This window comes from Aotus nancymaae, unplaced genomic scaffold (assembly GCF_030222135.1).
Source record: "Aotus nancymaae isolate 86718 unplaced genomic scaffold, 86718_ANA_hifiasm-v0.15.2.pri h1tg000057l, whole genome shotgun sequence".
Classification (NCBI taxonomy): domain Eukaryota; kingdom Metazoa; phylum Chordata; class Mammalia; order Primates; family Aotidae; genus Aotus; species Aotus nancymaae.
The window spans coordinates 43,150,297-43,164,414 of record NW_026988471.1 but is presented as its reverse complement, the minus strand read 5'-3'; the positions used below and the strand labels follow the sequence as shown (position 1 = coordinate 43,164,414).

General features: G+C 36.5%; 1 protein-coding gene across 5 annotated transcripts in view; it reads left to right on the top strand.

Moving 5' to 3' along the window:
- PREPL (prolyl endopeptidase like) overlaps window positions 1-14,118 on the top strand; it is a 56,110-nt gene that overhangs the window by 24,867 nt on the left and 17,125 nt on the right. For 4 of the 5 annotated variants that reach the window (XM_012450589.3, XM_012450593.3, XM_012450590.3 and 1 more), the window contains 5 exons: window positions 2,277-2,483; window positions 3,701-3,836; window positions 6,869-7,085; window positions 7,688-7,873; window positions 13,823-14,020. In XM_012450589.3, coding sequence (XP_012306012.1) covers window positions 2,277-2,483; window positions 3,701-3,836; window positions 6,869-7,085; window positions 7,688-7,873; window positions 13,823-14,020 — 944 coding nt within the window. The remainder of the gene's footprint in view (window positions 1-2,276; window positions 2,484-3,700; window positions 3,837-6,868; window positions 7,086-7,687; window positions 7,874-13,822; window positions 14,021-14,118) is intronic. The other variant, XM_021670762.2, reaches the window with a different exon arrangement.

Below are 14,118 nucleotides of genomic sequence, written 5' to 3'. Positions count from 1 at the left end.
TTTCACATAGTCCCATATTTCTTGTTGACTTTGTTCATTCCTTTTTACTCTGTTTTCTCTAATCTTGCCTTCTCGTTTTATTTCATTGAGTTGATCTTCGACCTCTGATATCCTTTCTTCTCCTTGGTCAATTCGGCTGTTGAAACTTGTGCATGCTTCGCGAAGTTCTCGTGTTGTGTTTTTTAGCTCCATCAATTCACTCATATTCCTCTCTAAGTTGTCCATTCTCGTTAGCATTTCGTCAAATCTTTTTTCAAGGTTCTTAGTTTCTTTGCATTTGGTTAGAACATGTTCTTTTAGCTCATGGAAGTTTCTTATTACCCACATTCTGACGGCTGATTCTGTCATTTCATCACACTCATTCTCCATCCAGTCTTGTTCCCTTGCTGATGAAGAGTTGTGATCCCTTGTAGGAGGAGAGGTGTTCTGGTTTCGGGTGTTTTCATCCTTTTTGCGCTGGTTTCTTCCCATCTTTGTGGATTTATCCACCTGTCGGCTTTGTAGTTGTTGACTTTCTGATTGGGTCTCTGAGTGGACATCCTGTTTGTTGTTCATGAAGTTATTTCTGTTTCTTAATTTTCCTTTTAACTGTCTGGCCTCTCTGCTGTAGGACTGCTGAGGTCCACTCCAGGCCCTGATTGCCTGGGGATCCCTTGCAGCAGCTGCCAAACAGTAAAGGTTGCTACCAGTTTCTTCTGCTTTGTCCCAGAAGAATACCTGCCAAATATCAGTCTGAGCTCTCCCTTATGAGGTGACTCTTTGGATATATGGGGGTCAGGAAGCTGCTTGAGGAAATAGTCTGTCCTTTATATTGTCTCAGGTGCTGAGCTGTGAGCCCCGTTGTTCACTCAGAGCTGCTTGGCTGGTAATTTTAAGTCTGCAGCAGCAGGACTCATAAACCCCCTTTTTTTTTCCCAGGTGTTCTGTCCCAGGGAGTTAGGGCTTTATGAGTTTCTGCTGTGCTGCTGCCTTTTTTTTTCTTCAGGGCGGCCCTGCCCACAAGGAGGCAGCCTAGTCACTCTCAGCCTGCAGAGGCTTCGCTGAGCTGCTGTGGGCTCCACCCAGCTGCCGTGTGAACTTCCCTGCAGTCCTGTTTATATGAGCGTAGTTATAACTGCTTCTGCTATGTTGGCCCACCTCTGTAATGACGAACTCTCTCTGTAAGGGCGGGTTGCCTCGGCAACGGCGGTTGCCTCAGCAACAGCAGGCTGCCTCAGTAATGGTGTATGCCTCTCCCCCACAGAGCTGGACCATCCCAGGTTCAGCTATGCTTGCTGTGAAAGTCTCAACCCAGAGTGTTTCCAATTGCTGTTTTTTTGTTTTTGTTTTTGTTTTTGTGGGGGTGGGACCTGCCGGGCCTGATCACCTGGCTCCCTGCCTCAGAGCCTTTTGTTTTTTAGTTGAACGGTCGGCTCTCTACCAGGTGACCTGGTTGCCTGTTGAATAGGCACCAGGATCTGTGTGATTTCCTGTGCGGCAACCCACTGTGCCTGCTGAAACCGCGGCTCTGAGATTCATGGCGCTTTTTTGCCCGGGAATCTCCTGGCCTGGCTCCCTGTTTCAGCTCCCCTTGCTGGCTAAGAGGGGATACAGTCTTGTTTACTCTGCACTGGGAACTGCTGCGCCGGGGCGCAGGCAAAACAGCCACCCTGGCGACCCATGGGGCTCCTCCGCCTGGGAATCTCCTGATCTGTGGGCAGTAAAAATCCGTCTGGAAATGCGGCGTCCACTCACCCTCTGCGCTTTCACTCGGACCTGCAATCCTGAGCTCCTCCTAACCGGCCATCTTGGATCTCTCCTAAATGTTTTTTTTTAAATGACTACTTTTTGATCTCTGACTTTATGTAAGACATAGTTGAATACTACACTCAGAAGCTTTGGCAGGGAGAATGGAGATGGGATCCAACATTTTTTGAGCATCTGCTGTGTCTTAGGTACTATGCTAGGCACTTGACTTATATTATTGATTGTCATTTTATTTGCTTACTTTCTAGGTTCTGTATGGTCTGTAAATACTAAACTAGACTATAACAATACCAAATAATGTCTCATAGGTTGATGCATAGAATAATATTGAATAGTGTAAGGTAATATTAAATAACTTATTGTCAGTTTATGTACAAGTTAAGCTGCCATCATTGTTGAAAGAAGCTAGGATATGGCCTCTTACAGAATGGGAAATCTGATTTAAAACATTAAAATACAGTTTTAATTTTTTAAATTACTTTAAATTTAAAGTAATTTAAATTATCATTTTCATATTTTTCTTTATGCAGCAGACAATGATAATTATGAAGTTTTGTTCAATTTGGAGGAACTGAAATTAGACCAGCCCTTCATCGATTGTATCAGAGTTGCTCCAGATGAAAAATATGTGGCTGCCAAGATAAGAACTGAGGATTCTGAAGCATCTACCTGTGTAGTTATAAAGCTCAGCGATCAGCCTGTAATGGAAGCTTCTTTCCCAAATGTGTCCAGTTTTGGTAAGCCATCCACCGAAATAGTCCTCTGTTTTAAAAGGCAACAGTAACACTTTTGAAACATTTTTTTGTCCCATGTGAGTAAGGGAGAAGGTGAATGCCTAATCCATATATCCCTGTGGACTACACATCTTCCTATAAAACATCTTATTCAGGAGCCCTTCCGTTATTTAATTATATATCTAGTTGGGTAATTTTGAAATCTTCATGTTTTTAAAAGAGTTACAGAGTCCAGGTTGTATCATATATTTTGATTTATCAGTAATTCTTTGCCAAATTGTTATTTAGAATACATTTTTACATGTTAAGTTGCATCTTAATATTTTATTCAAATTTAAGCTTGAATATGTTTTTTAATTTTATGTTATCTTATAGAGCTGTTAACAGCAAACTGCCCAAAGTCATTACCAAAGAACTTCAGTATGTGTTGAACCTACTTATTTATCAATGGAAGCTGTGACATTTTTAGTAATAGAACTAACTTTAAATTGTATTATTTATCATTGAGTGGTCCATATGTTACATTTTGTCCTCTCTTTTCATTTTCTGCCATCATTTTCTCCATTGTTTAACTAATGTTATTGCAGTGAATTGAAATTATACCCTAACTGTTGAATTCTAAGACATACATTTTGTACATTTCAACCTCTAAAATCACATTATACATATTATATACAATGATGCATATTATACAATGATGACTTAAAATCACTGTCAGCCAGGTGGCAGTCATGATGTAATTGTGTGCAAACTTCTGTTGACAGCTTCTGGTGGGATCAAGAATCAGAATCAGCATGTGTTTAGTAGTTGGAAATATCCTGTGGCTTGAAAGCAGACAGGGAAGGTTTACGCATGAGAGAGAGATGCAGTATTTCCTCAGACCTAGTTTCAAGTTGTAGAGTGAAACAGAATTCACCTCCTAAAAGCAAATGTGACTTTACCAATGTCTTTCCTAAATATTGAGCATTTAGCTCTTATGTAGAAACTTGAGTACCCTGAGACTGATAACTACTTGAAAACTTGGAACTGGTATAGTAGTGGTTTATTCTCAGGAAAGCTCTCTGGCTTATATACAATACAGATTAGATGCAGTCAAAATTTAGATTTCCAGGGATAAACTTGTGAATCTTCTCATTGGCATTCAAAATTAGAATGTGCTCTGCCTTTTTTTTAATGGTATGTAGGTGATTATTTATAATTATTTCATTATTTTCTTTCAGAATGGGTAAAGGATGAGGAAGATGAAGATGTTTTATTCTACACCTTTCAGAGGAACCTTCGCTGTAATGATGTATATCGAGCTACTTTTGGTGATAACAAACGTAATGAACGTTTTTACACGGAAAAAGACCCAAGGTACTAAAATAATCTAATCAAATCTTTTTATCCAGAACATTTCTCCAGTTAAAGCATTGACCCTGGTTGACTTAAAATGTTTATTTTGGTTAAAACCAAGAATAATAAAGCTAAAATGATCATTCTTTTATTAGTTGTTTGTGTTTAAAATTGGAGTCTTGTAATATTCAAAATCAGAGTAAACACAAATGCATCATTAACAATTTATTATTAAAAACAAATTGATTTTGTGAATTATAGTATCGTTGTAACTGCAACATAGTTATTCTTGTAAATTCGTAATGCTGACTTAGAACTGCTCGATTGTGAACAGACTGAGTCTGTTTCACCTTTGCATCCTAATTGCATCCTAATTCACCTAGTTTCTATAGTGCTATTTAGTCAGTGTCTATTGCTTGAGTAAATGGTATATTTAGGTAGGTATCCCTCTTTCAAACTAAAACCCCTTGTCCCTGATGATTATTGAGCACCTTTTAACCATTAAATTTTTAGTTATATATAGAAGAATTTAAATTATGTCTTGCTACTAAATTATGAATTAAAACTAACTCAAAAATGTGTGTGCTAGTTGAAAAAATTTGAATATATGTTATGGTGTCAATGGTGTATCAAGTAAAAAAGATGCATTTTTAAAAGATTGAAAGGAAATATACCCAAAGTACTAACAATGTTTTTTTCTACTTTTCTTTCTTTTTGTAATAAGCATTGTTATTTTTATAATCATAGAGAAAATACATTTTAAATTTAAAAATAAGTATCAATAGAAATAATTGGAAAAAAAGATTAACCTCTGGTTGTTTACATTTCTTGTATTCTCTTAGACACATTTTACCATAGAGCCACTTGTGTTCTCACTTCCTATAACCACATATCTACCAATTATTTGATCAAGTAGTTTATTTTTGATTTGTCATCACCAAACAAAGCAAACAAAAATAGTTAAAAATAGCAAAGAAAGTGTTAAAAATAAAGAGCAAAGTAGGGTAGGGGACTTGCCCTACAATTATATATTAAAGCACCTATAATAGTAAAAATAATACAAAATGATAGACAAATAATAGAGGCTAGAATAAATAACTCTAAAACAGATCCTAGTATATATGAAAATTTATATGATAAAAGGCATCACAAACTAATGAAAAATGAATGGGTGTTATTTTATAATGCAATGGAAAATACTATTTGGAAAAAAATAATTTTCGTCATTATGTATGTCAGTATATATTCCCAAGAAATTTAAAGAATCTATTGAGAAAAAAAATTTTTTTGACTAATTTGGTTGGAGTATTTTTGAGACATAAAATCAGTGTAAGAAATCACAAAGGGTAGTAACAGTCTTGATTCCCTAAAACATTAAACTCAAATCAAAAACTACAAAAACTATTGCAAATAGTTAAAATCTAGATAACAAAATGGAGGAAAGTGTTTTAAACAAAAAGACAAGTTAATATTCTTAATTTTTTTTTTTTAAACGGAGTCTTGCTCTGTTGCACAAACTGGAAGCAATGGTGCAATCTCAGCTCACTGCAACCTCCGCCTTTTGGGTTCAAGTCATTCTCCTGTCTCAGCCTCCTGAGTAGCTGGGATTACAGGCATCTGTCACGATGCCCAGCTAATTTTTGTATTTTTTGTGGAGACAGGGTTTCACCATGTTGGCCAGGGTGGTCTTGAACTCCTGATCTCAGGTGATCCACCTGTATCCGCCTCCCAAAGTGCTGGGATTACAGGCGTGAGCCACTGTGCCCAGCCAATATTCTTAATTGATAAAGAACTATTTACATCCCAATAATTTAAGCTACATTCCAAGTTTAAAATGGACACAGACATTGCATAAAAGAAATACGATTGACAGATAAACATGGTAATGTGATCCAATTCAGAAGAAATTTTACCCAACTATAAGCAGTTTTATTTGCGGGTATTGGGATACTTTACATTTTTCAGTAGTTTCAATATGAATTACTTTTATAATAAGGAAAAATATAAATATAATGTGTAAAACCACCCAGTACGTTAGTATAGTGCTTCTAGGATGTTATTTGATTGTATTCATCAAGTCATAAAAATACATGTAATTATTAGTATTTCCATTCCTAAAAATTTGTTCTGGGGAAATAATTGTAAAGATCATGAAAGGGAAAAATATCTTCATGAATATGTTCCTTGTTATATTGTTTATTATAATGAAACATTAATATCTAAATTTTTAAGAATTATGACATAATATTAGGTAGTTATTAAACCTGTTATAATATTAGGTAGCCATTAAAAATAATAATCACAAAGACTTTCAATTCATGTAGAGAGTATTGATATTATATGAAGTAAGAAATACAGAATCAAAAATTGTATCTATAATTACATCTATTTAAAAACATGCATAAAATATAAATATACCTTAGAAGGAAAAATGGAAAAAGTAAAATAGCTATGTTAATGTTTTAAATGTGTTACAATAGTAAGATTGTGAGGGCTTTTCTTCCTATTCTATTTTGTCATAAAAACTGGGAGAAAGGAAAAAATATTCCAAGATGCATATCAGAGAAAGAAGAAAATAAAAATAACTATTTTATTCCCTATTTATATCTCCTATAGAAAGTTTATTTCCTCTTCTCAGCAGAAAGCCCTATTATCTTCTCATGTGATTGAGAATGATGTCTCTAGTTTACCTTTAAATACATCCAAATAAAGATGGATTAATAGATGTGTGATAAAAGTAAATATAGCAAAATGTTAGCATTGATGGAATCTGGGTGGTTTTTTCAACTTTTCTGTATTTTTGAAAAACATTTATGATAAAATGTTAGAAATAAATGATTTTGAATGCCCTTTAGGAGAAAATGAGAAAAATAATAGCTAATCATTAAAGTTACAAGTGATATTCACTAAGAATTATTTTTATTTCCTATCTGCATTATAAATCAACATGTATACTGACCACCTCTGAGATACTGTCCTTAACAAGGTAGCATGCATCTGAAATAAACTGATCTCATGTTTCTCTCTCTCTCTCTCTCTCTCTCTCTCTCTAGCTACTTTGTTTTCCTTTATCTTACAAAAGACAGTCGATTCCTCACCATGAATATTATGAACAAGATGACTTCTGAAGTGTGGTTGATAGATGGCCTGAGCCCTTGGGACCCACCAGTACTTATCCAGAAGCGAATACATGGGGTCCTTTACTATGTTGAACACAGAGATGATGAATTATACATTCTCACTAATGTTGGAGAGCCTACAGAATTTAAGGTAATCTGGATGCTCCTTGTCCCCATTTGGGCTGTTAAGAAGTGTCACACTTCCATCAACAACATTTCTTGCTCTAAAAGTTCATTGTTTTATAAATTGATGCCACCTTCCTAGGTACAACCAGTCCCATTTCTTTTCCCTTAGAGCTAATGCCTCTACATATTTTAATTGTGCCTAAAATGTTAGTAAATAAAACATATTCTGTCCTGAGCATATGTTATCAAAACCAAACTTAGCAGCTTAAAAGAGCAAACTTATACACTTGTGATTTTATGAGTTGGCAATGTGGATTGATCTCAGGCACTTCTTCTGGTATCAGCTAAGCTCATTGATGTATCTGTAGTCAGCTAGCTGTCAGTGCCCTCACTCAAATGTCCGGTGGTTGGCTAAGCACTGGGTCATACTGTCTCGCTACCCAGCAGGCTAGTCAGGACTCATTCATATGGTGATGGTCACACTTTATCCCTGATGCAGAATTAGTTCCTTCAGCTCTTCATATGATGGTGAGGACTACTATGGTCTAGTTCTCAGCGATTTCATCTCTGGATGCTGTAGCCTTCATGTTTTCTTACCTATATGTCTTCTAACTTTGTTCCACATAGCTAATGAGAACAGCGGCTGATACCCCTGCAATTATGAATTGGGATTTGTTTTTTACAATGAAGAGAAATACAAAAGTGATAGACTTGGACATGTTTAAGGATCACTGTGTTCTATTTCTAAAGCACAGCAATCTCCTTTATGTTAACGTGATTGGTCTGGCTGATGATTCAGTTCGGTCTCTAAAGGTATGTTTAATTTTCAGCAGTTAATACTGTTAATCAAAATATGTATGCAGTTTAGCTTAATGAAACATCACATTTTGAATAGTAGCAGCAGTGTTCTTTTTCTTAAAAGGAATTTAATTTAAATGGAATTTAGCAAACTTGCTGTCAGGTTTAGGAGGGTTATCTTAGAATTACTTAGAGGATCTTCCTTTTTATGCAGTTTTACTTAAAATACTGTCTTACAGCATGGACTTCAGAAGTAGAGTTAAGTGCTACTATTTCTCTTTCTGTATATCTCTCTATCTCACATATCTCTACAACTTTTATGTATAGCAATAACTCAAGCCAAACCTGGTAGCTAATGCCTAACCACTGACTACTGCTCCCCCATCCCACATCCCCAGCAGGGACAGTAGTGGTACCCAGTGTGTTTTAGCCACTAAATGTTGTGTCTGCATCATCTTCTCTTTGCCAGTTTTCTTCCCCACGGGGGATGCAGGGAGCAAACTTTGGTTTCTTTCAGTGTAGGAGTAGCAGTGGTCTCCACAGCAACACAGAAGGGTAATAGTGGCAAGACTGCTTGGCAGGCTGACTAGTTGATACTGCTTGTGGCTACCAGGAAAGATAATTTTCCTTCACAAGTGAACTTCCTAAAATTGATGAATGACAACCTTATTGCCTAGTTTTAAAGCAGCATTAACATGTGAGTTAAGGTAGTAGGCACTGAAGGGAAGAGGATGGGTTCCATTTTGTTTGATATGAAAAGAGTTACTGAGCCAGTTGATGAGCAAACAGCATAGACAACTTACACCTCCCAAACTCCAATATTGTCAAAACTCCTGTCAAAATGCAATTTCAGTCAATTCAGTGGCTTTTTATTGAACTTTTATGTGCATAATACTATATCAGGCATTATAGAGTGGAAAGCTGTTAAAGCAGAATATCTTAGACCTGAAGATATAGTTAATCATAAGATTAGACTAGTACACAAAGGTTAAGTATGTCACAATTTAAATAAGTAGTATCAAAAACATAAGATGTGCTGTGGGGCTCACATTAGAGAAGGAAGGCCCAGGAAAGCTTTTGGTAAAGTTGGTTGAATTTAAAATAAACCAGAGAGGAGAGAAAGGATTTTGACAGGTGGAGAAGAGATGGTATTCCAAGATGAGAAAGCCATCAGATGAAGCTCTATGCTGAAGCTCATCTGACAGTCAGAAAATGTTTGAGGAACTGTTAATTGTTCTGTTTTATTGAAGCGCTCTACATTTCTGGGAGATGAAGCCACAATTTGACTTTTTTTGAGTGTCAATATGAGGAATTTATTAATAAATTATGGAAGGTAACATTTGAAGTTTTTAAGCAGGGGAATGGTTTGAGGAGTGGCAGCCATATTAGGACACACTAAACCAAAAAGAAATGAGGGGTAAGGAGCTGGTTTTGAGATTGTTTTATTGGTATAAATAAGAACTGGAATAACTGAAATTCTCCAGCTACTCCCTAAAATCAGAAGATCAAATGTAATGTCCAGTCTCTTAGAACACTATGTAAGTGTCCTAAAACCAAAATGGTGATTGACTTGAGGGATTTCCTTATTGTCTTCATCTGCTGGAGTGCAAAGTATTTCTTTTCACTTGCTAATTTTTTTAATTTTAATATTAGTATTTTAGATAGCATTTCTTTTTTTTAACTTTTACTTTCAGGGGTACATGTGCAGGTTGGTTCAGTAGATAAATTGTGTGTCACAGGGGTTTGATATACCTATTATTTTGTCACCCAGGTAATAAGCATAGTACCCAATAGGTAGCTTTTCAATCCTCACCTCCTTCAACCCTCAGGTAGGCCCCAGTGTCTATTCTCTTCTTTGTGTCCACATGTACTCAGTGTTTAGCTCCCACTTATAAGTGAGAACATGTGGTATTTGATTTTCTGTTCCTCTGTTGGCTCACTTAGGATAATGGCCTCCAGCTTCAACAATATTGCTGAAAAGAACATTATCTCTTTTTTATGGCTGCATAGTATTCTATGGTGTATATGTACCACATTTTCTTTATCCAGTCTATCATTGATGGGCATTTAAATTGATTCCCTGTCTTTGCTATTGTGATGAACATAATGCATGCATGTGTCTTTATGGTAGAGCAATTAGAGCAATTTGTGTTCCTTTGGTTATATACGTAGTAATGGGATTGCTGAGTTAAATGGTAGTTCTGTTTTACATTCTTTGAGAAATTCCCAAACTGCTTTCCACAGTGGCTGAACTTAGATTTCCACTAGCAGTGTATAAGCTTTCCCTTTTCTCTACAACCTCACCATCATCTGTTGTATTTTGACTTTTTAACTACAGTCATTCTAACTGATGTGAGATGGTATTTCATTGTGGTTTGATTTCCATTTCTCTAATGATCAGTGATGTTGAGCATTTTTTTCATATGCCTGTTGGCTGCTTGTATGTCTTCTTTTAAAAATATCTGTTCATGTCCTTTGCCCACTTTTTTATGGGGTAGGGTTTTTTTCTGTTTTTGATTATTTGTTTGTTTTGCTTGTTAATTTAAGTTTCTTATAAATTCTGGATACTAGACCTTCTTCAGATGCATCGTTTGTGAATATTTCCTCCCATTCTGTAGGTTGTCTGTTTACTCTGTTGATGGTTTCTTTTGCTGTGTAGGAGCTCTTTAGTTTCCATTTTCCAGTTTTTGTTTTTGTTGCAATTGCTTTTAGCACCTTTGTCATAAAGTCTTTGCGTTTGTCTAGAATTGTATTTCCTAGGTTTTCTTCAAGGGCTTTTATTGTCTTAGGCTTCACATTTAAGTCTTTAGTTCATTTTGAGTTGATTTTTATATATGGTAGAAGGAAGGGGTCCAGTTTTCAATCTTCTGCCTATGGCTAACCATTCACTTGTTAACTGATGACAAATTTAGACATCTTTAGTTGGGAGACTGGTGGAGCATCTTCTTATTTTAGTCTATATGGATAGGAATGGGAGAGAATATATAATTTCTAGCAATGCACTTGTTACCAAAAAATTCTGTGTCAGGAAAGTTAGGAATATCATATGGAGTTTACTTTGCTATAAGATGATTTGACTTCTAAGTAAATATGACCTTTTCTATTTTTTGTAAGTATTCTTATTTTAAAGATATGCTCCAGTTTCCATGGTTTTAAGTTCCACTAGAACAAACATTATGTCTTTAATTTATTCCATATCTTCTATCTCTTCATTTTCTGACCCTTCCCAAATGATAATACTATTATGACTTGTGTAATGTTCTAGTCATCATCAAGTGGAATTAAATTCTACTTGGTCTTTCTGGTTAGTACCTGGTATATAATAAAGAGAATTTTAGCCAGGCACGGTGGCTCACGCCTGTAATCCCAGCACTTTGGGAGGCTGAGGCGGGCGATCACGAGGTCAGGAGATCAAGATCATCCTGGCTAACACGGTGAAACCCCATCTCTACTAAATATACAAAAAACTAGCCAGGCATGGTGGCACGTGCCTGTAGTCCCAGCTACATGGGAGACTGAGGTTAGAGAATCGCTTGAACCCGGGAGGCAGAGTTTGCTGTGAGCCAAGATCACGCCATTGCACTCGATCCTGGGCAACAGAGCGAGACTCTATCTCAAAAAAAAAAAAAAAAGACGAATTTTATAGATTAGACCCTTTTTATGAACCTGGATAACATGAATTAATATCCATAGTCACTGCCACACACACAAGACAAAATCTTTAACCAAACCATGAGTGCATTATAAAAATACTGCTGTATGTAATAACTCTGCCTAGTGGGCAGTTGACTAAAAGATCTTTTTAAATTCAGTCTCATGCCTGTAATCCCAAGGTGAGCAGATCACCTGAGATCAGGAGTTTGAGACCACCCTGGCCAACATGGCGAAACCCTGTCTCTACTGAAAATACAAAAACTAGCCAGGCATGGTGGCAGGCACCTGTAGTCCCAGCTATCCTGGAAGCTGAGGCAGGAGAGTTGCTTGAACCCGGGAGGTGGAGGCTGCAGTGAGCTGAGATCGTGCCTCTGCATTCCAGCCTGGGTGACAGAGAGAGACTCTGTCTCTAAATAAAATAAATTCTATCTTAGCAATATAAATATAAAACCCTTCATGTACTTGTCTCCTATCCTTGAGCATCATGCCATCAGTATTTTCTGGAAGTATTTTTTTTGGAGGGGTGTCACAAAAAGAAGTTACGATATTTAATTTAGGCTAGTTGGGATGTTTTTTGCTGAATGCTAACATCAGTTTTAGTTAGAGGAGGAGTCTGCATACTCAGGCCAATTTTCTTTCAGCATGTATGTCTTAATCATTCTTTTGATGAAATAACTATAGTTTGCTGCTAGAGTGCTAAAACCGAACCTGTTTCTGTCAGGTATCTAAGGAATGTCTGCCTGTTTCCTAGCCTACTTATTCTCTCGTGCTGTCCGTTAATATATACAGATACACTGCAGGCTTATTGCAGTAGGAAATGTGGCTTAAGATATCCTTGAGTTAGTTAATACTTATTTCTGCATTAGCTGGGTGAACTTTTAAAAGCCCATAGCCTTGAAACAGTTTTTATTATGATTAAAGCATTAATGTTGGTTCCATTAGTTTTAGAAAAATATCAAAAAGACTTTTTGATTTTTGGAACCACTTGGTCTAAAGCTAAAACAGCTTACTACATGGGTTACATAGAGACTGTCCTGAAGTCTCATTAAAAGGTGGAGAAACGTGAGCTACCATGGGCTAAGGAACCTTGTACCCTCACTTTGAGGCCTGATTATGAGGTTGTAGCAGTGCATTTTTTTCCCCCCTCAAGTGTCAGTTTGCGTACTTAGAACTATGCTACCAGATTTCTCAACTTCTGTTTACATTTTACTCTCCAGTTATGGCTTAAATTTAAAGAGACAAATTATCCTTTAAAACAACCCTCAATTTGAGAAGAGTAGGAACTTTTTGAGATTGCAAATGCATTTCCTTTTTAGTGTTTCATGAAAATAGATTTTTTTTAATTAATAAGAAGAAATTTGTTCGGAGAACTTAAACTCTCACTATAGTTGCTGCAGGTAGAATGGTATTCTCTTTATGCACAAATCCCCTGGCTGCCTTTTTCAATAGTGCCCACCAGTGATGTTTCTGTGCCTCTGATTTTCTAAGGAATTTGCTCTTTCTACAATTACTCAGGAAAAGAAAGGCAATTTTCTTTTAATGTTCTGCCTCTCGGTACCATTTCTAACACTGTCAACCTGCTTACCAGAGTTCTTTAAAAGGTGTAAGAGGGATGTTAGTGGAAGGCTTGAAGCTGGACCCTGCTGATCTAAGAGAATAAATTTTGATTCCTTTCCTTTTTTCTTAAAGTTAAGAATCTTGAGCATAATAGCTGTGAGTCTCTTAGAGTAGATGTGCCAGAAAAGGTTTTGTTCCGCACAATGGTTAGCCTAGGAGCTAAAGTTGAAACAAATTGCAAATGCCTAAATGCTGCTGAGCCCGTTTATAGCCCTGAAATAATAACTGTCATCACTGTGGCTGTCCAGGCAGCAGGGTAAGGACTGGTGGGTAAATTATTAAAAACACACGCATGTGAGGGATTTCATGTTCTTTGAGAGAACAGAGATCTTGGCAGTGTCTGTGGGTTCTGGAATTCCTATTTGCTTTGCTCTTATTCTTCCATTTTACTATTTTATTACCCAAGCTTATACCCCTAAATAAACTTTCATATTAAAAGCAATTTCATGTAAAGCTAGAATCATGATAAATCATTTTCCTATCGTTTGTCTTATTTTATTGGTCATTAATGGTCAGTTTTGGTTTTTACGTGAAATATATTTTGTTGCAATAAAGTAATCCTTGAATGAGGCATCATGTGATAACAGAAAGTAAACTAGATATCCACATCATCTTGTTTGGAAAGACTTAGAAATTTAATTAATGATACTTGGTGGCCTAAATAAAGAATAAAAATAACTTTTATTTCTGTAGCTCCCTCCTTGGGCCTGTGGATTCATAATGGATACAAATTCTGACCCAAAGAACTGCCCCTTTCAACTTTGCTCTCCAATACGTCCCCCAAAATATTACACATACAAGTTTGCAGAAGGCAAACTGTTTGAGGAAACTGGGCATGAAGACCCAATCACAAAGACTAGTCGTGTTTTACGTCTAGAAGCCAAAAGCAAGGTAGGTCTTGTAATCTTCGCTTTGAGCTCCCACTTACTGAAAGCATACTGTTAGCCAGGTGCCATGCAGTTGTTGGAGTTACATTAGCATAGTTTCCT